At 36.2% G+C, this 27,055-nt stretch overlaps 1 protein-coding gene across 1 annotated transcript in view; it reads left to right on the top strand.

Moving 5' to 3' along the window:
* Positions 1-25,431, top strand: part of LOC121431912 (low-density lipoprotein receptor-related protein 4-like) — a 48,772-nt gene extending 23,341 nt beyond the window's left edge. The window contains exons 12-16 of the mRNA XM_041629693.1: positions 2,273-2,389; positions 15,622-16,147; positions 19,781-19,936; positions 20,355-20,514; positions 24,304-25,431. Of these exons, the coding sequence (XP_041485627.1) occupies positions 2,273-2,389; positions 15,622-16,147; positions 19,781-19,936; positions 20,355-20,514; positions 24,304-24,804 (1,460 nt within the window). The 3' untranslated portion in view covers positions 24,805-25,431. The remainder of the gene's footprint in view (positions 1-2,272; positions 2,390-15,621; positions 16,148-19,780; positions 19,937-20,354; positions 20,515-24,303) is intronic.
* Positions 25,432-27,055: the final 1,624 nt, after the last annotated feature.

Genomic DNA, 27,055 nt, shown 5'->3' with positions numbered 1-27,055 from the left:
TTAGGGACACCTCTCCGACCTGAGAACTCATTTAACTCAAAATCTATTTTAGACTGCCTCACTTTGTGGCAGTAAATAACGGTAATCCTGAAAAGAGGGTCATCCCCTAACACCCATGTGTGCGCGAGCAATGCACTTTAACCAGTCACTATAGCTATCTATATTTAAGGACTTCTTTATTAGTCATCCCACCTCTCCTTAATTGGTTGATTGGTTTTAACAGTGACTGTCAGCGAGGCTAGCATTGCTTCAGGAGTGTCTCGGGCCTGCGGCTTGGTCAAATCACTAAACATTCACTTTCATGACGTGATCGCCAATTGGCAACTCCCCTCTTGATGAGAGTTTTTTCTTAGCGATTTTCTTGAAAAAAATTCTTGTTGATTTCGCTGGATGTTACCTTTCAAGACACCATAGTGTGAAGATTTGGAGTAGCGTCTGTGCTTTTTCATTCCAGCCTTAATGCCAGCCTATTTGGATCCGTTTTCTTGTGATTTTTGGATTTATTGTCATTATTGAAATTCATCAAGGAAGTTGGTTGTCGAAAGGTACTCTTCATAAAAGTTTGTGAAAGTTTATTGATCTGTGTTTCAATGTTCACTTTTATTTCTTACGTCTTTAATGCTATGTTGAATGGCAATTTCCAGTGTTTGTGTTGTCAAAAAAATGAGAAATCACTTTCCTAGTTGTACTTTGTTTTTTTTAGGTTAAGGAATTTCTCTTTGTTATTTTTTCCGTATTTTGTCCTCTTTGAATTATGTGAGATTTAAAAAATGCATTGTATTTATTTTTTAGAACTTAGCCAATTACCAAAAAATTATGCTAGTTAAAACATTTCTTGAAATAGATGAGAAAAGTATAAAATTGTAATTCATTAACATTGCTTGGTCGAGAGAGAAAGAGAGAGAGAGAAAAAGAAAGATAGAGAGGAGGGGATATGAATGGGTTTATTGAAAGAAATGGAGGATGATGGTTCACTATATTGATATTTTTTTTGATGAAGCAGAAGAAAATGTTTGTCTCCTTTCTTTAAAAAGAAATATGGAATACAATTATTGTTCCGGTCTTACAACAACCCCATTGCACCCTTTCAAATATTTGGACCTGGGAGCTTATGAAATTTTGCCCTTTTAAATTTGACACTGATTAATTCTTTCAATTTTTTCTAACTTTTTTGTCCTTGTTTTGCCTTTTTGGGGTTTTTCTTTCTATTAAAGTAATATACTGGTATATTGTCTCTTTTGTAACACCCCCCATTGCCATTCCAAGATGTACCACTGTTTGTTCCATATAAATACACTTTTGTCTTTTACTAAAAGGCCACTTTCTTTGTAAATTTATTCCTACTTCTTCTTTCAACCATTATAGCATCCCTAAACCCCATTATTGACAGTATAAATGTACAGATCAACTTAAATAGTAATGAACTCAGAATATCTATTAGTAATCTCCAATTATGTTTGAATTTCTGGAATATATATGAAATTTGATTAAACAATAACACTGAATCATTTTGGGGGTGGAAGTTTTGTTAAATGAAATGACAGTATTAATTTCCACCTACATTGCTCCATACTGAAAGTTATATCTATTTCAGGACAGTAAACAGAAATTTGCTGTTGGGTTTGACTCGGATCCAAGAAAGTCAGACACCCAGCTACGTGAAGTTAATACATGTATGTTGAAATCTAGTTATCTGGTGTATTTTATACAAAACTGGAATATAGAATTGCATGATCTCATGGTGAAGGTTTTTTTTTGTATTTACTGTTGTGTTGCTTAAATTTACTATGATCTTAGAAACGAGATCTTGGATTCTAAGTTTGAGGATAAAAGCGATGTCAAAGTATCTTTTCATCACAAATCTAGTTTCATGATAGACAAAATAATGCAGAAAAATGGCTGCAAAAGACTCTTATCTTATGGCTTTTACACCAATATTTATGGTAACAAACATGGTGCCGAATTTTGGTAAGGTACCTAATCAAAACAATGCCAAAGACACTTAACTGCTTTTATACCAACATTTATACGAACAAACATGGCGCAGGATTCTGGTAAGATACCTTGGGAAAACAATGGGGAGTGCAGGAAAGCTGCTGCGAGAAACACTTATGGCTTTCGTAGAAGGTATTCCGGCTAACAATGTGGTCCAGACTTTTAAATGGGGGCGACTTCTTTTAAAGATGCTTAGTGCTTTCTGCATGATTCCTGCTAATAGAGCATCATTTTGGTAAGAAGTCTAAATCATTCATTTCTGTTGTCTTTTTTTCAGACGAGTGTTTCCTTGGCCTTCATAATTGTAACCCGAATGCTCTATGCACCAACACACCCGACGGGTACCTATGCACCTGTAGAGAAGGCTTTGTAGGGGATGGCTTCTCTTGTTTAGGTAAGTATATTTATTCATTCATTCATTCATTCATCCATCCATCCATCCATCCATCCATCCATCCACCCACCCACCCACCCACGCACGCACGCACGCACGCACTCACTCACTCATTCATTTATTTGTTTATTTTTTATTATTTTTGGGGGTTGGTTTATTTGCTAATGAAGTACAGTTCTATGTTTTTTAAGGCCCTGTTAAAGTCAAGTTCTATGCTATTAACTAAATTTCCTCCCAGCAAGGCAAAGATGGAGATTGAAAAAGTTGAATCATGGGATGTGTTGCTTTCATGAGCTATTTCTGAACATCAATTGATTGCTTTTATCAGATAGCAGACAGTTCAGAGAGTCGGGCCATTTATAAACTAAATTGTTTGCCTTGGAATCTATTACGGTTTTATACAGTCGGTTACAGTCCTTTTTTAAAGTTGCCTTATTCAATGATGATATCTAGAGTTGGTGGGTTGTGCCAGCAGACTGATAAACTTTTAAAAAGTTTAGATAATCGCCTTCAACCAATTGTTCTGCTCTTTCACTAGTTTTTCATTCAACTTCAAGGCACTATTCACACTAGTGTTTTTGCATGGGGGCTGTGCTGATTAACAAAGAGTTGAATCATTAAGAGTGACTTTAATGAAGCAATGATTAAAATAGCCAATGTAATACTAAACCTCTTGACTTCCGAACTGAGTGATTCTTTAAGAATTTGTTCAGAGAGTGTACAATCTCAGTTGGCAAAAAGGTTAACAGTATAATTGATACATATTAGCAAACATCCTTTTGGCATAATTTGACCGATAAAATGTTGCGTTCTACGCTCATTGGGAATTTAAGTTTGATTTATGTCAGAGATGGACTACTTAGAGCTCTTCAATGTGTGATAAGGCTTAGTTTTAGGAGTAGATGAAACCTCATATATCCTTTTCGTTTTTTTTTCATCTTTTTTATTCCAAGAAACTTTCTGAAACTAATATCATGCATAGAAATCTAGCATTGTAACACTTATTTATGTGATTTATTGATTTGTTGTAATATTGTACATTTGTCTGTCCATTGGATAAGTATTTTCATTTTTGTATTAAAAACTTTTATCAGTTCTTGAATCTTGAATTATGAAGGGATAAAACACTCTCTGTCCAGATGAAAGAAGGGAATCTTCTTGACATGTCTTGGTAAACTAATCATGGTTTGATGATAATTGTTACTGCCTCCTCTGGGCCTTCGGGAGACAGTGGTTGTCCCAAATTAAGTCTTAAACCTCAAGCCTTTTCCTTTGAATTAACTGGTGGAGATAAAGAGGAGGATGGCCTCGATGAGCTAGACTTCTCTCAACTGAAATAGATACATGTAGTTGTCTTATCCCACTCTCTTTCTGTCTCTGTCACTGTCTCTCTCTCTCTTTCTTTCTCCCTTACTCTTGAAATGAGGGATACTCTTTCTGGAGTGAATGTCAAACACAGTGGATTGAAAATGACTGGGAGTTTGGAGCAAAATATTTATTTGCACTCATTTTTTTTGTATTTTATTTATTCTTTTGTGGGGGGGGGGGTATTATCTGATTTTTAAATGTGCAGTTTACTTAAGTCACTCTAAAATGGAGTGGAATTAAGTTTGATTTCAAATTTAATGTAAATTTAGTTTGAATGCAATATTATATTGATCCATTCCTAGATAGTTGTAAGTTTTCACTTATTATCTTTAGATATGAGATATTTGTGAAGTACATGTATGTAGGGGAGTTAACCAAGAACAGAACCTAACTCACATTTTGGCCCTTTTGAGAGTTTGGTACCAGTTTGATGGAATCACGAACACCCCTACAGATTTTTCAGACCATTAAACCTGAACTCAATTCACCTTCCTCTTTCCTATATAAAACAAAAAGCCCTTTACCACATCTCCATATAAAATGAGTAAATTCCACTTTCCTGAAAATCATTATTTTCTCGTTTACGGCTGTCTGGTTTCTTGAATTAAAATTCTGATAGCAAATGTCACCTGCTAATCTCTGTTGTTTGACATCAAAGAAAAGACTCACATTTTTGCTAAGAATGCCCCATTGTTGGCTTGGAATTATCATTGACTTTATTTAGCTTTATTGTTTCATTTTCATTATTGTCGGGGATGCATGTTGGCAAAGATTTGTTCTGGTAAGTCACGAACAGGTCTATTTTTGCAAAATTTCATGACTATATGATTGGAGGATGAATGTGGAGTGCTAATATTAACTTTGGTTGTTCTAACAGATGATATGACATGACAGTGCGTATCTTCATCAGAAGTTTATCCAGGGCATTTTATAGATGGAGGGGGGGGGCAATATTTCATGAAAATTAGTTTGGATGGATTTCGATGGAATACCTGGTCCGGAATGGCAACAAATTTTTGACAATTAAGAAAAAAAGAAAAGAAAAGGCATCACAAGTTTGATTATAACTTGCAGAAGCATTTTGCTTTTATAATTTTTCAGAGAATAGGTCATCAAATTATGTGTGTGTGTGGGGGGGGGTCTGTCCCTCTGCCCATTCAGATGTACTAGTAATGAGTTTCCATTTTGAAGGGAGAGGGAGAAGGCATGTTTACAGAGATGTATGATTCATGGCAAATAGGGAATGGGGATCTTACCCACCCTCCCACTGATATTAAAAGATTTAAAAAAATGATATCTATGTTGTTAGATCTCAAAAACTGAATCAGATGAGAGGGCATTTTGTTTGGGGGGGGGGGGGGCTATGATTTTTGTGGGTTTTTATATATACAATAGCACACAACACACAAAACTTTGGGTTTCTTTAAATGAATTGGATGGAGTTGCACTGCCTTCATTGTACACCCCCATCCATCCACAGTAATAATTAATCTTGGCAACTCTCCACATCGAACAAGGTCTTCATTTTTTGCAGTTATTCCTGTTTATGTCAAGGCTGATTATTTCCGCTTACGTTCCATTCACAGCTTGATATTCATATTTTTGCAAAAAAGTCCATATTTCCAAGCCATTCAGTTTATTTTGTCAGGGGCAAAACAATTTATGGAAGTAATTATTTGTAATACATATAAAAGATCTACAGTCATATGTTTATTATGTCAAAATGATTCATGCTCATGCAGTCAAATACAGTCAGGACTTCCTTTTGATGAATTATTTCTAGATATATCACAGAAATATCAACTCTCTAGGATTTTTAGATGATATGGTACATTTTTTATATAAAAGACTTTTCACAATATAATTCATCATTTTTTTGTCCATAGAATGTGTTTTAGCTTAAGAGTTAAGCAGAAGACCAGGGGAGTGTTTCACAAAACTTTAAGTATGACTTAAGTCGCACTTAAATGTCGACGCGTACATGATATGCAATGCGTGATCTTATTCATAGACACGCAGTAATGCGCGTCCTCATGACACGATCTGACAAATGCAGTCAAGCCTTTCATACCGTACGCAACTTGGTATTTAAGTGCAGCTCTAAGTCATACTTAAATCTTTGTGAAACACCCCCAGGGAAGACTTGTGGAACAGAAAACATTTACTCTTCAAAAAAAAAAATTGAGGAAGTGGGGGGAAATTGCTTCATTCAAATCTAAATGCAAGTTAACACATGACTTTGAACTGATTACGAGGTACACATATGCCAGCTGTATCCATATGGCATTATAGTAATGTTTAAATATTGATAAATTTACAATAGTTAGTGACTAGAATACTTCACAGATGTCAAATGGCTTCAAGATCAAATTTATGCACAAAAACAAGGTTTCATTATGTCGAATGACAATATGATAATTTAGATTTTCTGAATGAGATGTATAGCCATAAGTGGAATAAAAAAAACATTATTATGGATAATTCTAAGCCGAAAAACATTTTAAACTTTAGATAATGGGATTAAAATGATTGCTCATCTGATTAAGCATGTGTCCAAGAGCTTTTTTGAATCGCCCATTTACTTACCTGCCAACCTTTGATAAGAAAATCAGTATCAAAGCTACGAGGGCGCCAAGCAGGTGCCCCCCTCCAACGGTAGGGACTCTTTGCATTTTCAGCATGTAAAAGTAGCATTTCCCTATACACTTTTTAAAGCAAACTTACCCTACCACACCAGAGGATGACCTACATGTAGAATCCTAATGTAGATTCTACCTCTATTTAATTTAATATGATTTAGCCATGGGCAACTTCAATGGGCGACTCCAATATGAAACCTTTATGAAACAACCCCAGTTATCAGTTCATCCCCAGAAATCTCAACACTGTTGACAAGACCCCATTTGGCAGCAGAAAACTATGAACCCCCGGCATTTTTCATTTAGTTGATATAAGACAGTGCAGCTGTGGAAATTATCTGGAGCCTAAAAGAATCGATTCAGAGAACCCCCAGATCTATAATTAATATCTCCACTTTTATTAGCTGAAAAGCTCTGGATGCCCCTGCGTCAAGGTGTGAATGGTACCCCACGGCCAGCTTCCCATCAGCTTGTTCGTCATTGAGACTAATTAATAGCATGACACAGCTTACTACATTAAGCAGATGCGTTAAACATTCACCTCTCCAAGAATAGCCATGCTCACATAGGAGAGTCACATTCAGATAGTTTATTAAAAAAGTTTTAGGTTTGTAGAGATGTCATGGTCTAGTGGTTTTGTCCCCAGAGTCCAGACTATAGACCATGAGGTTCAGGGTTCAGACCATTTTATTTTTATTTTTTTTTTTACCCTTCCACAGGGTTCTTTTATTGACAATACAAAACACTTCTTCACGAAACATTTTGATACATATATACAAAAATGTTTCACTAAAGACCAGTTCATACAATACGTCCATGAATCGTACATATTGAAAAAGTTAGAAAAGTAGACTCAAGTAAATTTGTGGAGCTGAAACCACTTTCTTTCGAAATTCAGACCATGTGAAGGCTTGATAGTCCTGTTCAGATAAATTTTAAATGAAACTTTTTAAGTTTGTATAGGTACCATGGAGAAGTGGCTATGTCTTCAACTGTAGGTCACAAGATTTCAGGTTTTGATTATCATCATAGCACTATAATCATCCTTTGGCAAAGTATTTATCTACATTTGCCACACTCGACCCAAGTGAGGTAAATGGGTACCTGAATTTATTATTTGAAATGCTTTTAAAAGTCAGTTCGGTCTCGCTTTAAAGTGCCAAATTCATTTCCTTGTACATGATATAAATGTACAAAGACGAAGAAGAAGGATCTCATTTTGAGGTCCATTTTCCACCAGATGTCCTTACTCAGAAGTTTCAATAAGGTGCAACTTTCTCCCTCTAGAAGATAATTGAGAACCGGAAGAGCAACAGGAAGTATTTATGTAGGCCTGTATACTTGCCACAGTGCCGTGATCATACACTTTTAATTTGGTTGCCTAATTAGCAATGACATGTATTAATATTTAGATTGGTTACATCAATTTCTTTGAGAGAAGTTGTAAATTAGACCCAAGTAACAGCTCTCACTTTTGCATTGTCTTATGTTAAGGATGAACAGATTGTCTGCGTTAATGTTGTTAGATATTCTCCTCTTGATATTCTGAGTCTGGATGTGGTTGCAAACAAATATGTTAATATCCTCCATTGATTAGTATGCAATTAATTATGAATGTTATGAGAATTAGAATTTTACATTTTGTTGATTGAATTATTTGATATTCGTTATATTTAGTACTTGATATTTTGTTATTGTAATTGTTACTGTAATTATACCACATTTAATTTATATTAAACTTCCATGTTATTTCAGGAATTTGTTGAGCAACTATTCTGCCTTGTTAATTCCTGTTGTTGCAATTTAATGTAACATGAAACCACATGTCTGGCTCATGATCCAACCACTTACGTAGAATCATTCTAGATCAGTCAATGTTAAATGGAATTATGATAACCAGGCATTTGTGAAAAATGAATGTTGAATGTATTGCATATTATCAAATCTTTACCAAAGCTTAGAAAAGGTTTCAAAGGACGATACTGAACTGACAAATATTGTCTGTGGTCTCTCATAGCCTGTGGATTATACATGTAGTCTATACTTTAATTACTAATATTGATTTTAAGATTACATTAAAATTTTATTTTGTAAAGAGAAACAATGTTTAGCGAGGAAAAGTAGCCTACTTGTTTCACTACTTGGTAACATAATTATTGTGGTATGAATGTACTGAATAGGAAATTAATGTGTTATCCTTCAAATGGGTCTATTATAAGTAAAAGAAAATATCATTATTTTCTGAGGAAGTGTTTAATTCAAGGCTAATTGCCACAATATTATCATAGATCTAGTTCTGGTACATTGAAATGAACTTTTTTGTGTGAAATCATGAAATCTTAGCCAAAAAACCAATAATTGTGATGATCACTTACACAAGTGGCATATTATGGACATTGCATTAATATTGTTTAGAAGAATACCCAACATTTTATGGAATTCTTATTTTACTAATTTATCAGCTCTTATTACACATTCTTTTCCAGAGCGAATTGGCACATATTTTGTTGTTTATACATGCATACAAACACTTGGGTTGTCATTTCATTGGATACTGTTCGAAGTCATTTTGAGATTGTTACCAGAACTGGTATTTATCTTCAAATACACAAGAAGAATGTTGCATTGTGGGTTGGGAACCAAACCAGATTGAAGTAGCTGATGACTTGAGATGGGTGCTATAGGAGGCTGCGGGTTTGTATTTGCTTTAACACTGATTTGATGCCAAGTCTCATAAGAAAACATTAATCCTTTATGTCATGAGTAATATCTAAGGTTTAACCGCTATTTAATCACATTCACCTTGCGAGGATTATATAGGGATATACAGGTAGAAAAGAAATCCAGGCACGCCATTGTATATTGTCCTCGTATCACATAGGAAAGAAAGTGAAATTATTATGCCTATCTCACTTTGTTTTCTTAACCCGATACTATCGCTAACCCTGTACCAAAGATATTACTTTTCTCACAGGCATATTTTCTGCCCAACCAATGCTTGCTTTTCTCACATAAATTTCGGTAATCCCACACCAGCGGTAGCAATCCATGAGCGCTTATCTCCGATTGGACAACAGTGCCAGCTCCATTGCTCCTAGTGCATACGTCGAGCGCTGTCCTTGGCTTAGCTGGGTTTTTTTCCCCCATGAGCGATTCTTATCCCCGTACTATCATCCTTACCATCGCAATTTGCTCAGCTACCTTGTTATTATGAAGGGCCAAATTATCCCATATTGTACTTTAGGTGGGCTATCCCACTCTACCAAAATGGTGTAAGAAAAGAGAGCGAGCTAAGCTTAATCCCGTAATTTAGGTGGGGTTGATATAGTGGGGTTAAGGAAAATTTTGCCAGTGAGAAAAGCATATACACCTGTATGTATTTGATATAGAAAAATCTATTCATTATTGAGCAAGGCTGCCAAACAGTGTGATTTGGGGGGTGACAAACACAGTGGAACGCTGGAAAACCACTGTGAAAGACGCTTAGTGGTGTTCTTGCCCAAGGACATGAACCTTTGTCCAGCTTGGTAAAGAAAAGTATGACTAAAGTGGGTAGGGTTCTATCTCGGTGATTAAGGTGAGTAATGGATACCATCTGTTCTGTGAGGGGGGAGTCTGTAGACACCTGTGAGGCATCATTCTGGCTGGAACTAAACCATCGATGTAGGATGTGAATTTAGATACTGTAATAGATACCGTGTTTACATGTGATCGGCTTTTGGTTTAGAACCAAAAGCCGATGCAGAATTGGCTTTTGGTTTATCTTGCTCCGCGTTTACACGCTGTTACAGCTCGCGGTGCAGAATCGGCTCGCGTGTCAAAAATCTGACATGATACGCACACCAATATACGTCATAATAAAGACAACGCTTAATCCGTGCGCTAACAAGTACGTCACAATGGTTAAGTAAATGAAATGCGCACCAATTGCCGATGCAGAATCGGCTTTCTGTTTACACGAAGTAAAAAAAGCTGATTCTGCATCAGCTCGCAGTTCTGAACCTACTACTTTGGTGGTGCAAAATTGTTTTGAACCGAGAGCCGATGAAAGTTAATCGCGTTTACACGCTATCAGCCGATGCAGAAGCTGATCAAGTGTAAACACAGTAATTATGATTCCAGTGGACTCATGGGATGGTGTTCTGATAATCAAACATGGGTTTAACTCTCTAGAGACTAATTACTCATTTTAGTCCACACTGCTGTGGGATGCTAGAATTCTTACTTCTTTATTATTCAGGATAAAGATAATGCACCAAATAATTCAGAAAAATTGTATACTCGCATAATTTGTATCTATTCTGATCACTATTAGAAAAAAATCATACCAACTTTTGACTGCATGATTAAACTGATTCGTAGTAGGTGAGATGATTTGGCAACCAGCTCTCCATGAAAGTGTGGTCGAAGTTAATCCTAGGTTCAAGTAAGTCATTGCTATGATATTTTAGATCGGGGTTAAGAAGAGCAAAATCTCATGTGACTTACTGATGAGCACAAAAAAGTTTATAGAGGAAACAATGCCATGTTATAGAAAGAAAGGAATAGCCTCTACTTCAAATGATAAACAAATATGGAAAAAAAATTATCAGCTCCTAATACTTTCATTCAAAATGTACGTTGATTTAATACAGCGAGCCCAGTATTTACTTTTCTTTTGCTTTTAAAACAGACTTACAGACATAATGTCATGAAACATGATTTTTGGTTAAAGTTTTTATTTCCTGTTATCAATATGTTCATATCTTCTGAAGATAATTCAATTTACATTTTGTTTGGATTAGATCTTTGTTTTTGTTTTTTGCTTACATTCCACATAGCTGGTCAATGAGCATTTATTTCAGCTGTTTCTTGTTACAATATACATATTTGTCATAGATATGTAACATTTGCCTCTGATTCGGAGTTTAAGGAAACCTGCCCCCTCTTCTGTATTTCTTAAAAGGATGTCTAATTATAATAAAGATGGCTGAAGGAATTTTTTATAGCACTGACTATCCCAAAGTAATATTTTTCTATACCGGTAACTAAGTACCTTGCCCTTTTTTAGCGGATATTCCAGTGCTTAGTGCACTTGGGTACCAATTCACCAAACCTTGGTTGAGTGAAGCATATTGTCTATTAACTTTTTGTTGAAGGAAAACATATGGCATGGCTTGGATTTGAATCCTTTGCCTTTTGATTGAAACCCATGAGTACAAGGTTAATGAAATATGTTTAAACCATTCAAACCACCAGTGCAGCCTTGAATATTCTATTAACCACATGAATGTTGAATAATATTGTGGTGATTGGGTGGAGCAATATTGTCTAATATGGTTTGATTGAATGTTAACCTCTGAAAACAGTGAATGATGTTGGGAGAGTGTATGCTACGTTCATGATCATGTGATGTGCTGTGGTGAAATTCTAATTGACAAAGTGCTTTCTTCATCAATCCACACCTGTGCCATGCAAAACTTTCTGATAGGGTTAAGGAAGGGTAACAGTGCTGGAATGGGGGGGGGGGGTAACAGTAATAATTAGCCCCATTGAAATCAATGTATAAGTGGACGGGGGCGGTATTCTGAGGTCATTTTATCTTTAAAATATCTTATTTAATCTCATATTCTGAGATGACATTTGATCTCTCACATGAAATTCACAATTTTATCTTGCGTATCTATAGATGATACGCGACAGAGCAGTGCCTGCATAGACTTACCAATCGCATATTTTACCTTGCAACGAGGATGATGTGACTTTGCCCATGTTACTTTGAAGAAATAATAAAATAGGGGCTTTTTTTTATCTCCATGACGTTGATTTCATCAGTATTTCTAGGTATATTTACTCCAAATGTTGACATGAAAATGAAAAAAAATTATATATTTATTGAGAATAGCACCTTAATGGTATTCCTGTACAATCAGGAATTATTTCATAAGACTTTTCTTGACTAATATTTTCTTTGAAATGATGCTTGAAAAGATGTAATATAGACTTAGAAAAAAGATGAGAGTATTGTCATTTTTATTGGCATTTTTTTTAAAAAGAAGCGCAAGCGTATAGTGCAAGCATATTTGAAGTCAATAAATTGACACAATCTCACACTTTGCCACACCTCCTGGCGGAATAAATTTCCATTGGTTGAGTGAGATTAGAGAGCTATGAAAGCGTGTTTCTCATTGGATATTGATTTAAAAATGTGTGTATTTTTCTGAGAATACCAATTTGGAGAGATTTTAAGGGTATTTTATCTCAGTGATTTAACCGAGATAAGATATTTTATTTTGGTAGTTTCAAGGGTTTTTTCATCATGCTTTACCAAAATATGGTATCAAAAATGCTGAATTAGAAAAAAGGGTTTTCATGACGTCATCACTTCGGTACTCTACATAGCCTACATGTTTTACTCACCATCATGATAGCATCATAAATACCATTAAAATGAGGTGGAATATATTTGGCTTCAACATTAAATAGAATGACTAAGTCTTTGTTTTAATAGTGAAAAGGTTAACAGTTGTCCAAGCAGAGCAGATGTTGCTTCCATTGCAAGTACAATAAATGAACACTCTATAAAACATTAAGGTATATTCTTAATATCTCAGATCATTATCCCCTAATCATGCAGAAGTTGCATATGCATGCCAAGAAAGAAAAGGGGCTTCCACCAATTCTAGATTTCAAGGACTTTCCTTTCTCCATTTGTTACTTTGAACATAATACACTCATTTACATGACTTTTAATCAAATAACAGGAAAAGGGAAATTATTGCATCATAATTATATGAACATTATTTCAATTACTCAGCATTAGTTGAATTTATCTTGACGTTACTTGTTGTAATGCAGATGATTGTGTACCTTTTCATAAAGCATTTGAAGATTTGTGAGGAAATTTGGTTAAATACACAGTTTATAGAATGCTGTTCACTATATGACCCTTATAGTTTCGGTAGTTGTTTTACAAGTTTAAACAACCGTGCTTAATTAACTGAGAATCAAGTATCAAACTTTATTTTTTAAGATTGTATGCACTTGTTAAAACTATTTAAACAAGTACTGTACTTTAATTTAGTAATAGCATTGTATGAAAGTTTAAACATGATCAGGATGTTGCATTATGGGTAAGGAAGTTACTTTATGCAAAGAGATGTTGCATTATGGGTAGGAAACCATGGGATTTTTTTTTAGTTTTGGGAGCAAGAGCTGGTGCTACTCAAAGTAAATGTGGCATTTTGGCTTTAATTGTTTTTAATTCATAGTTTAATCTTGATTGAAATAGCTGCAGCTGAGGTAGCATTTGCTTATGGGGCATCCAGCCAACAATTTAATCTTCTCAAAAGTGTCTGTTATGAATGCGAATATTCATAGAGAATAGAGATAGAGAATAGATAGAGAATATTTAGTGTATGTAGGCCTGAGTGTTTGGAGGCCTCTTTCTTCGACAACTCATATTTTTGAGACACTTAGAATCCTTAATTTCTGCAACCTTTAAGCCCATATTCTGAACCCTATTTTAATTCAAACCTTGTTTTAAGTTGTGGTTTATCTCCTCAGTACCTCATTTCACTGATCACAAGTTATACCCCTTCAAGATCCTTACGTTCCTCCTCTTTCAATTCTCTCATTACCCCCAAAGTTTCCAAACCTGGGGGAAAGATCATTTGTTCACTCATCCTCCAAGTTCTGGAATAGCCTCCCTGAAAACATCAAACAGTGCCTGACCTCTGAAACTTTCAAACAATGCCTTGAAACATTTCTCTTCAATTCTTCTTAATTTCTCTTATAATTTCCTAAAAAGTGCCTTGAGAACTCTACAGAGTGGATTTGGCGTGATATAAGTTTAATTATTATTATTTATTATTATTATGGATAGCCAGTTGTGATGCAAATTTCTAACATTAGAGCATATTTAATAAGACAGTAAACATTAAAAAATCTATGATTTTGAAAAAGTATGGACATTATCTTACTTAGACCATAGCATTTATAAAGTGATGTTTATCTAATCAACTTTCCTAATGCCCACTACATTAATATTTTGAGGGCTACACTCTATTTGCTGTTTTTAAAAGGCTTGAAGCAATCAAGGAATTAATCCTGCTATGTGACCATCTACCTCACCTGGGTCGGTTGCAGCATGATATTGATAAATTTTGCTGAGGGAAATTGTGTATTTTGCATTATGTGTAATCAAATTCAGTGATTTTGAAGTACATGCACATTATAGTGAGCCAATGAATATTTCTATGACACACAAACTTGCTATAGCTTAAATCAATTCAGAGTATGACCTTGCGAGATTGGAGTATGTCGGAAAAGGAAAGAGACAGTCGCTATAGGGGAAAATGTAGATTTACCTACAAAATCCATACGGTGGGTTTATGTACATCAAAGTTGTTTCAAACTAGTTCTCTGAGTAGTATGTGGAAGTTTTGTTGCCATCCTTTAGAAGATATGTTGTCATGGTATTTTGCAGTTTTGAGGAAAGTTAGGAGTAGCAGTCCAGACTTGATTTTCTGTGCCAGTGAACTAGGCCATGTCCTAGTGTGCGTTGTGAAGTTTCCCAGTGAGTTCTCCTTAGAGCCAAATGATAGTAGTTGCAGTAAAACACTAATTTTGTGAGAAAGTCTGTAAAACCAAGGTTAAGTATGACTATATCATCGTGGATCTAGATCTGGTACAGTTACATAAACTGAACTTTGTGAAATCATAAAATCTAAGCTAAAATACGATCACACTGAAGATCGCCAACACAGATAGGCAAACGTGGGACAGTGTATTATTATTGCTGGAATAAAGACCCGACGGAAGTGACCGAATCCGCGCTTATTTTGCTTATTTCTCAGCAATTACACAATTTCTTCCAGAATCCTTTGGCTCTTTTTTTTATTCATACAAACAGACACTGGGTGGTCATTTTATTAGATTCTGTAAAAAGTTATTTTGAGATCGTTACCACTCTGGAATTTTTCTTTAATATCAAAATGATGTTGCCTATATTGATGTACATGTGTGTAATTGAGTTTTTACAGACATGTGTATCAAGAGGGTATGATTATTTACCTCTGGGACCAACTTTCCACGTCACCATCCAAAAGACATGTTTCAATTTGAAACTTTCCACATCTTGTAGCTTGGGTTACAGATGTACACCACAATACTCATGTATTGTTTAACTTTTTACATGAAACTGTATTCAATCATTATTTTTTTTCCCCATTTTTTGTATTGCAGCAATAACTACCCCTCCTCAGAGATTGATCGGCCCTCCTGATGTGATCATCACCCAACCGCAACCTCCTCTACCGCCATCTTCATCTCCATCACCACCGGTCAATGAAGATGAGGCTTCCATAGCAACCAGACTAGCAACCATCACTGCCATCACGACCTCAGTCTTACCCACCTCATCTGCCAACCCAGCTCGGAGTGACCCTTTGTCACCAGACACCACACCCACAGAGCCCCCATCTGCCGATACGGTTACCACGGAAACATCCGATTCATCTACAGCAATGACCTTCATGCTGTACCCGATTAGGAGTACTCTGACTCCGCCCACCGTCAAACAGGAATCCACGTTTGCTCCCACCAAGAGCCCGAAAAAAGCCAAGGGAGGGCATCTTGGAGAGGGCGAGGCCGGGGTCACGCCCAAGAAGCCGTCGGGTCACTTTGGCGTGTGCCCTCTCACTCACAGATATTACTGTCTCAACGGCGGGAAGTGCACATTCCTCAAGGCTGTGGAAACACCCTCTTGCGAGTAAGTCCCTAAAGTCAAGGCCCGCTTGTCATCTTTTTAAAAATAGTTTTTAATTAATTCATGTTATTGGCCGGGGTAAGAATATCCAAGTCTTTTGGAAGTGTATTGAGATGTGATATGCGCTACACAAGAACTGTTTATTCTAATCGTTATTATTATTTATAAAATTTTTGCAAGAAAAAACTGAAATGTTCTGAGCCAAACTCATTTTTTGTTACTCTATATCTATATATTTCATTCATGATTTTTAGCATTTCATGACATAAAAGCATGTAAAAGTAAAGTCAAATAGCTTTAGAATGAACAAAAAATTGGCCATTATGAGGAATGTCTGAATCTGTTAAAGAGAGATGGTTGATTTCTTCATCTTGTCTTCGGAGAAGCACCAAACGAATCAGGGGGAAATGAGTTGAAACAGGAGCTATAATTGAGTCTTTTTCTGTCACACTCGTCTATCTGCACCATCAATTCTCGGCTCGTTTTACTCATTTATTCATGCCATGCCCATGTGTTCTTAAGATAGAGACTCACAAGGGAAGAATGACCTCGTTTCTCATGGTTATTCTCTTAATGTGTCACATACTGTACAGGTTATAAGAAATGTTTCACCAGTCTGTGTTGAACTCTTGCAATTATCAGCACATTTTTCTCATTTATTCATCCCATTTCCATGTGTTCTTTAGTTAAAGGCTGACAAGGAGAGAATGAACTCCTTTTCTCATGGTTATTCTTTAATATTTCACATACTGTACTGGTTATAAGAAAAGTTTCACCAGTCTTTGTTGAACTCTTGCAAATCAACATATTTTACTCATTTTACTCATTTATCCCATTTCCATGTATTCTTAAGTTAGAGACTGACAAGGAGAGAATGAACTCCTTTTCTCATGGTTATTCTTTAATATTTCACATACTGTACTGGTTATAATAAATGTTTCACCAGTCTGTGTTGAACTCTTGCAATTATCAGCACATTTTACTCATTTATTCATCCCATTTCTATGTGTTCTTTAGTTAAAGACTGGCAAGGAGAGAATGAACTCCTTTTCTCATGGTTATTCTTCAATATGTCACATACTGTACTGGTTACAAGAAATGTTTCACCAGTCTATGTTTATTCCTTTGTGTAGGCTACTGAATGAATTTTGAGAGGACAGTAATGATAAGTTCTTTGGACCTGTAGCCTAATTGAACTAGTTGGTTCCTATACAAAGCTTATGTGAAATGCAGAATTTGGTAATCAGTTCTTACTTGAATCCAGCTTCCTTATTGCTCCATTAATACTTGGTCAAAATTTTACCCGCAATACTAAAAAAAATCTTGAACATTCACATTTTATCAAATTATTTCTTAATTTTTGGAAGTTTTTTTTTTCAACTTTTGCTCAAGGAAATCAACTTTTTCTATCCCTTCAACAAAGCAGCTCAGCAATTAGTTTCAAATTAGCAAGAATTGTGATTGATTTCTGAACCTAGGATTGGCTTGCAATTGATTGCAAGGTCATGTTTAACTTAATCAAATAATTTTTTACTATGTGTTGCAAGAAAACAGTGATCAGTTTCAAATTCGCAAGACTTATGATCAATTTCAGAACCTGAAGGTGACTTGAAAGTGATTGCAACTTTTTGTGATGCCCCCTTTAATAGTCCCACATTGATCTTCCCTGTGCTCTTCACTGCTACATCACAGTTAAGTGGGCCTATTTAAAGAATGAATCCATGAATAGATGGGACTATTGAAATCAATGACCAATGAGGTTTGTTGGTTCATAATTGTATTTCACACTTAAAACCTCCCCCTGAGGAAATTAGAATTAAATCAATATCCTCTGGCTATACATGGTATATGTATGCCCTACTTTAACCCTTGTAGTTACCATAAGATGGTACCCATTATCAAAGTTTTGTTACTTTCTCAACTCTTACAGTCATCGTTGCACAGGGGGAAAGTAGGGGAGGGGGGGGGGGGGGGCTTACCAGTTTACCACTCCATTTGTTTGTGATTTCTTTTTTTGTTATTCAGAAATGCCTAGTTTCACAAAAATTGATCCATGACAAATCTTTCTTTTTTTAAATGCTGAAAGAAAAATTACGGGGAAAATTAGCCAAAATAAAAATGAGTCCAAGTATGTTAGCCTACAGATTGGCCATATGGGATATTGGAGAGCTGATTATTAGGCCAAAAGGAAATAAGATGTATTAGGAAGTAGGTCATGAACTGGTTTGAGAAAAAAATGGGTTTAAACCTAATGGATTTCAACTAATTGTGAATTAGACAAACGGCCCATACTTCAAAGGTAAACCGTTGATTGCATATTGATTTGAAGTCTTGATTACAAATGATCATGAAATCATGATCATTTGCAATCATTCACCCAGAGCAATTATCAATATAATCATGCATAAAACTCACTGCGACCATGTCCTTAGTGTTTGGTTATGGTGCCCACAATGGGTAATAGATGTAGTGAAAGTATACCCTTTCAAGTCCAAAAGTTCTTCTGCAAAGTTTAGAGGTTTTCCATCTGCTCTTCACAACTTGCTACCTAAATCTGCTGAATCTGCAACGTTGTATGAAATTTGAAGGAATGGGGATTTTCCAGGTCTCCTTTTTTAGTTTCCAGTGCTCTTTTGGGCATTTTGGGGGGCAAAATTGCCCCCGAGAACCCTCTGACTATTTTCCCTGTGTCTATCAAGGTGTGATGATGGTTCTTGGGTTAAGACAGTTCTATTCCCGGACTCTGTTCCCCATGGCCGTACAACCCTGGGAATATCAATCTCCTTGCCATCCTAAGAGGTACAGCCATGTGGGTCATTTGATTTCTACCTGATGATGAAGATGTTCCTTTACATGCGTGTCTCCTCAAAGGAAATTGAATTTATTCCAAGATGCAAGATGTTCTCAACTTTCAAAACATTTCTGATGATCTGTCCTACTAATCCTGTAACCTTCCTTCTGCTGAATGCTAAAAGGACGTAAGGGATACAGTATTTGCACTTCAGTAGATGCATTCATATCCACCCTGTCAGGGAACAAACCACAAGTAATTTGTCAGTGCCAATGCAAAGTACTTTAAAAACGTATATATTTCTGTTACAATAAGTTTCCAAGGTCTTTTTCCAACTTCAAGAAACCTCACAGGGATTTCTCAAAGGTCTGAAATTTTCCAAACTTACCAGATATTTTGTCAGTGTGAAAGGAAAATACTCTTTGATATTTGAAAAGAAAGTACCAGCAATTTACTCTTTCAAACCTTTGAGAGTAATTTCTCCAATGATAGAGGGGATGTGTTTGCATTGTGAACAGAGATCATGAGAAATGTGTGAGGCAAGAATAATTTTTGAAGGTTTCCATGGCGAGGAAGAAAAGTGCAGTGGTTTCACGGTACACCATGTAAACTCGACGTTTTGATAAATGTGTTCTTGTCAGGAGAATGCATGTCCCCTGCTAATTATGCAAAAGTATTACTAGTTTAAATAGCTGTATCTCATTCATGTGGTCGAGAATGCACAAAATGAATAGGTGCAGATACGACTTGTAAGTTTCAACAGGAACCATGATCATGACACCATGGTTGTTATCATGTACATTTTTAAAATGATTTGGGGTTCTTTTTTTTTCTTCTTATTTCAGATGTCAAAATGGATTTGCTGGTCAAAGGTGCGAATTTGCGGATAAACATATTACGAAAGGAATAAATATGCAGAAAGTTACTGCAGTCTCAGCCGGTGTCTTAGCGCCTCTTTTTTTAGTACTGGTCATATCTACCCTCCTTTGTTATTGGAAACGGTAAGAAATCAACTTTTTTTTATTGCTTATACATGTACATTTGTGCACTTTTATCTTTTAATTAATCAGTCTCATCGTTCACATCATTATTGAGAATCTGTAGGCATTAGTTACTGAAGATGTCTGTCAATTGGAATTATTTTCATTTAATATTTTTCAATGTTTCATAAGGTATCCTATTATATTATCAGTGATCTATCTATCTATCTATCTATCTATCTGTCTGTCTGTCTGTCTGTCTGTCTGTCTGTCTGTCTGTCTGTCTGTCTGTCTGTCTGTCTGTCTGTCTGCCTGCCTGTCTGTCTGTCTGTCTGTCTGTCTGTCTGTCTGTCTGTCTGTCTATCTATCTATCTATCTATCTATTCAGTGGTCATTATTTATTCGTTTCTATCCTTCTCTCTAACATTGTCTCTTAAAGGGCGAGATCAAAAGCCAGGAGTCAAGCGTACAACATTGAGTTTGTGATGAGTGCGCCTCCACCGGATGGTAATGGATCGCTTCCTAAGAAGACTAACATGAATGCAACCCTGGAGAGAATAGACAAAAATCATGTTCCTCTCATACCTACCATGTCACAGGTAAGATGTGTTCACACATTCAGGTAATTTGTTTAGTACGACGAGTGGGTGTTTCAGAAAGATTTTTAAGTGACAAAAAGTCGCATTTTAAATTCCATGCGTGATGGAACACATCTCCTTATTGGTCAAATCATGCCTAAAGGACAGGTATTAATCAATGAGATTGCTTGTTAGATACACCAAACTCTTTGTGCAACACGCCCAGTATAATAAAAAAAATCTTCATACAATTACACCTACCGGCTAAAATCATGCTCCTATTGCGCAATGTTTTCCTTCCAACATCTACATGCACTTTTAGCCCCCCTCCCCCGATTGCTATCTTTTTGTCTGAGCCCACACTTTTTTCTTTCTGATAATTTTTTTTCTCAAATTGCATCTACTCTCATTACATTCACATATTTCATCTCTTTCTGGGGGAAATTTCATGAAACCAATAATCAGTGATTTTCACAGGCTACTTTGCTACGAGCCAATCAGATGCAAGGATTTCAGTAACTTATAACAAACAGTCAGTGAAAATCAATGACTACCTGTATTAATGAAAGGCTTCCCTGTTTACATGTGAAGGGAAATGCCTCCACGCATTTACAGTAGAATAAATCCCATGTGGTTTGCACAGTGAATTAATTATATCCCCAATTTACCTGTCAACCTCATACATTGTAGGTGTTAATTGATTTACTGGTTTTAAAACTTATTGGGGGATTATCTTCTACATATACTTCATAATCCCATTAATATTAGCAGTCTAGCATTGAGAGACAAAATGTTAGTTAATAGCTATCTAGTTAATTAGTAAGTTTATGAAATTAGGTATTATTCTGCCATCCTTGCATGCATTCTTTCACATAATGATAAAAAATCATGATTATTACATTTTTTATCATTATTTTAGTCTGAATTCTTAAGACAGGGTTCCCTTCTTAAATATATTCTTTAATCTCCTTCCAATATCTCCTTTTCCTCTCTTTTTCTCGATTGAGGTAATCTTTACAAATTTCCTTTATTTGATTACTCTTCCATGAATGCAGGTGAATTTATTTATTCATTTCATGTTTTCATTATTTTAGTCTAAATTCAGGTTGTTCTTTTTAATGAATTCTTGATTCTTTGTCATACATGTATCTTACTCCGTTTCTCACCGTCTTTCACTTCAAAGAGTAATCACAAATTTCCTCTATTTATTATTTCCTCCATTCATCCCTGCATTCCTTTAATTAATTTTATAGACTACATTCTCAAAATAATACCTTATGGATACTCTGCATCTTTCTCTCTCCTTTTTCTCACTGTCTAACACCCCAGATATTTGTCGCACATTTCCTCTATTTTGGCGCCCCACGACAGAGTGTTTTCCTTCTCCCCGTGCAGAGGGAAATCCCTTCCCCTCAACACCTGCTAATAATGCTCTAGTTGAATATTAAATAGCTTCATCACTCATTCTAACCCTCAGGCTGTAAATAGAATAAAAAGAGCAATGTCATTCAAGCCTTGAGCTGCTTACCCATTTTCCCCAGTGGTAATTATCATAATACATGAAGAGATAAATGTACATGTATATAAAGATCTTCAATCCGATTGGAGCTGATGGGCCAGGGGGGGGGATGACAGAGGGAGAATGTGCAGGTAGACAGGGTATTTGAATTTTGCAGTTAACAGTTAAGCAAGTTGGTTATCTGTTTCTCACCCCTGAAAATCATGCTCATTTGAATGACAACAAAAATCACATTTCATCATAATTGGGTGAAAAAGTGAATGACAGCATTTTGAAGTTGCAAATCTTTGTTTCTATACTTTTCTCATCCCTATATAAAAGAAAGAAATTCTCAAATTTCCTCTTTAAAAAAAAAAAATTAAAATGGTTTGTCACACAATAATATTTATTCAGATTCCCTTCAGGAAAATTAAAAAATATGATGATATTTGTAGATTAAATTCTTATTTGTTTAATAATAATAATATAGGGTATTTATATTGCGCACATATCCACCTTGTTAGGTGCTCTATAACCTCCTATATTACCCAGCTAAGCTAGGCGTTCACAGCACACACAGCTTTTTAAGGGTTTACTTCCTACCGGTACCCATTTACTCCACCTGGGTTGAGTGCAGCACATTGTGGATCAGTTTCTTGCTGAAGGAAATAACGCTATGGCTGGGATTCAAACCCACGACCCTCTGTTTCAAAGTCCGAAGACTAATCCACTGGGCCACAACGCTCCAGAGCATTTCAGTGCAACATTTGTTATCATGAAAAAAATGTTTAGGGGTTACACTGTAAATGAAACGCAGGGACAATCATGCTTAGTTATTATGAGCAACTCCATGAAACATCCCCCAATCTACTGACATAATTATTAGGATACACCATTCATAAAAAGACAGGTGATGAAGAGATAAAGCTCTGGAGGGTGTGGTCATCGTTTAAGAGCAAAGGAAGGGAATGGGGGATGCCTTCGAGCTCTTACTGGAACCAGGTCACTCAGTAGATGATCAGGGCTCCGTATCACAAAGGTTAGCGATTAATCGCTGATTTGAAAGACGGATTCTGATTGGTTCCTAGTCAGTCTGCTGAGCAAATGCGCATGCAACGTCGATCCTGATAGGCCATTTCATTTAGCGATTAATCGCTAATCTTTGTGCTATGGGACCCTGGAGCCTGTGACACAAAGTTTAGCAATGAGTGTAGAACATTTTTTGTGATTAATTGCATAGACTACAATGTACAATAAATCGTGAAAATCAAGCCTACGATTGATCGCTTAGCTTCGTGTAACTGAACTCAGGTCTTGGCTGTTTGTCTGCCATGATTAACTGGAGCTGACCAATGACAGATTAAGACAATGACCACTCACTTTTTGGATTGGTGATGACTGGTTAGTCCAGCTGTGATGCTTGGTCAAGTCTATTTTAGGGAAACCATGACCGTGGCCCATAGTGTTTTATAGTTCAATCTGTTGCCTACTGGAACCAAGACCCTGTAATACAAAAGTTTTAAATTGATCACTTCATTTAAATCGCCAATCAAGATCACTGTTGCATGTGCATTTTGTTCACTCAACTTCCACCGACCAATCGAAATTGTTGTTTCAAATTTGAAGCTGATCATAAAGCTTGTGTTACGGGACCCAAATTGGTCTGTTTAAAAAGCCTATAAGAATGAAATTGAATTGTTCAATTATTTAGTTTTGAACAGTATTAGTATTAAACTCTGCAGAACATTGAATGATTTTTTCCCCAAAAATTATTGTATTATTGGCACATAAGTATGATTAGGTGGGTATGAAAAAGGTGTCTTCTTTATTGGCGAGTGATTAATTGATAAATTCATCAAATCTATGAATATTATGATTCATCCAGTAATCTTGCAATGTTAGTCATGTATGAATCCTTTTGATAGAATTGGTGAAAATTGTTAAGTAGAAACTTAAAATCATCTGTGGTCGCAACGTTTCAGCAACCGCTGTTGGCTTCACATCAAAGTGAAGTGACTTCGCATCAAAGTTGGTAGACTGTTGTGTCACTTGGTGGGTGTTTCATAAAGCTGTTTGTACGACTTTATGCACAACTGGAACATGTTCTTAAGTCATAAATCAATTACATAGGGATATCAGATAGCACAAGAAAGGATCACTAGTCGTGCGTAAAGTCATTCGTATCTTACGAACAGCTTTACGGAACACCCACCAGGAGTCTATATATATGTGAATAAGAATAACCACTGATTTCTGAATATATTCTTTTGCATACCAACCAATTTATCTCTATTTTTATGGCATCTTTCTAGGGTTCCACACAGTCGGAGCCTCCCACAAGATCGCCACCCAAGCCTCCAGTCGGCCAACTCCAGAACTGTTACTCCGACCCAAGCAGCCTCATTGTACCTGGTTCAACCCTCCCTGGCCTACAAAACACTCACCACTACTACAAAGTACCCCGGACCGGTGCCCCCGCTCCCAAGCCGAAACCAAGCCTCAAGCCCAACAACCTTCAGCTGACCGTGGAAAATGCGCTTCAGTCGCAGACCAAACCAGGGAATGGACGCAGCAAGTTTCAGTCTTCAGAGAAGAACCGGTCAAAGACTCTTGACACGGCGTACCTGACACCCAAAGAAATCTTGACAGAGGAAGGTGAAGCGCAGAGAGTATCTGCTTACATCGATGTCAATGACTCCAGGAGTTTCCTACCGGCTAAGACCTTTCTTAACATCAAGAACAAGCTTAGCAGAAGGATTGAGAATGTGTATGTGAATATGCCGAAAACGTCGACAGGAAATAATGTCAAATGATGTCAGACGAACGTCCTGGAGGCTCTTCTCGTCATCGCAAAGACACTGTTTCCTGCAGCATGACATGTGGACTTTAACTATGAAATGAAAAGTGAAATGGAGAAGTATTTTATGATGTGATCATTATTTGAAGATGGTACAACTCTTTTTGTGTTCACATTGAGCAGTGTTTGGAACCATAAGAATACTTTATATTTCTGGAGGTTACATTGTTTGTCCAAAAGAAGGCACATGAAGACCAAGTTTTAGAGACAGAGAAAACAAGCTTCATTCTGGAAGTTATGTTTCTGCATTTATCTATGACTGGAAGTAGAGTGGTGGGCTTTACCAATTACTTGATCACTGAAAGACATTTTCTCCATATTCAGTAAAATTAGGAAAATATATATTTATTTCCTTCTCCAGTAAGAAAAGACGGACCCCCTCCCCATACTATTAAAAGTTCTCTGTTAACATCATTTAGAATCAGTTTATCTGGAAATACTATGTTGCTATTTTATGTTCTGATGAAAAAATAGAATTGATGCCATCAGGTGATCGCCACAGGATTGTAATGTATGTCATTCTGAAATGTATTGTGAGAATTTCTATTTCAACAATGAGCATTGTGGCCCAGTGGATTAGTCTCCGGACTTCGAAAAAGAGGGTCGTGGATTCAAATTCCAGCCATGGCATAATTTCCTTCAGCAAGAACTTGATCCATATTGTGCTGCACTCAGCCAAAGTGAGGTGAATGGGTACCCGGCAGGATTAATTTGTTGAAAGCACCAAGTGCCTTTGCATCTGGAACTAAAGCCAGGATAGGGTAGTGCATCATCGCATAGGCAACCAGGACAATATATTCGACGTCTCATAAATGCTACATATTATTTGCCTGTACTTGGACAATATATTTTATTCAGTTGTCAAAATGGTTTAGAATTTGAAGGATGAAGCCAATGAGCATATCACTATGAAATTGACATAATACTGTGAATAGTGTTGGAGAAGCTGAGGAAGGTCTGAGGCCGCATAGATCGTATCTCGGTGAAATTTAGAAACCTTGAAACAAATCAAAGACATTGATATTTGATACATGATCATGCTTTTTAGTGCCTTAAGAAATGTCAGGGAAATGCTATCAAGATTTAACAGGTGAAGTGGGTAACTTCTAAAGGTTTGCGTCAAGAGAAAATGATTCAATATGGAGGCTTCACATTCACAGTACACCACATATTCTTGTTTGGGCATGCATTTGGTCCTGAAATGGGCCACATGGACTTGATATCTCAACAAGTATGTTCTTCCCTCATTCTCCATACTGAGACTGTATGAAAGTTGGATTAGATAAAGTGAGATTAATTAGATAAATTGGGATGAGATCAGGTGGGATTAAGCCGAGTGGGATTAGACCCATTGGGATTAGATCAAGCAGCAAGTGGCCATGTGACTCCCAGTGGCAATCCTAATCTGGGTCTCATTTCCATAAGACTTGTTAAGATAACACATGCACGATTTCTATAACGATTTTATTCTCAACCACTCAGATTGAAGGATTTCAGTAGCTTTTAACGGTTATTGCAAATTTGTTAGTATAGCAAGTTTTGTGAAATGTACCCCTGGCATATTCTTAAAGCACGACTGAGCGTTGCAGGAGGACATGTTGGGTACATGTAATCATAAGGATGTTGTTATCACCTCTAGATCTTCACAGGGTATCAAAACTCAGTGATGAAATATTATCGTATTTCTGAGAAAGTGGCCTTCATTGCAATATTTATTGAGGTCTCAGATCAAACGAGGCACAATGAATATGTGCAGTATGCATTTATGATACATATTCTATTATGAAGACCTGTGCAGTCAGATACATCATGATATGACATGGGTATACATATACCTGTCTTAGTGAGACTTTGAATATTTAAATTTATCAGTTAAATTGCATTACTGATTTTATGGTGTATATAATATGCTTATTCATCAACAGGTTGAAAATGATAGACATTGACTGTGCCTGAATCAAGTTATTATTTGGGTGATATTTGCCATTTGCTCTAATGATACTATCAAGAAATAGTACTTTCAATATTGGAACGTTGATTTGCTCTTAGTTTTAATTTCATAAAAGCTAAATTGAAGAAATTATTAATTTCAGCTTAGTTTTCTGATTTCTACAGACAGATGTAGATTAACAGTCAATCAGAAATATACATTTAAGTGATTATAATAAAGTGAAATTTGTATGATGCAGACAAAAAACAACAACTGA

This window comes from Lytechinus variegatus, chromosome 18 (genome assembly GCF_018143015.1).
Source record: "Lytechinus variegatus isolate NC3 chromosome 18, Lvar_3.0, whole genome shotgun sequence".
Classification (NCBI taxonomy): Eukaryota; Metazoa; Echinodermata; class Echinoidea; order Temnopleuroida; family Toxopneustidae; genus Lytechinus; species Lytechinus variegatus.
The sequence above is the reverse complement of the archived record's forward strand: the minus strand, read 5'-3'. Positions and strand labels throughout refer to the sequence as shown.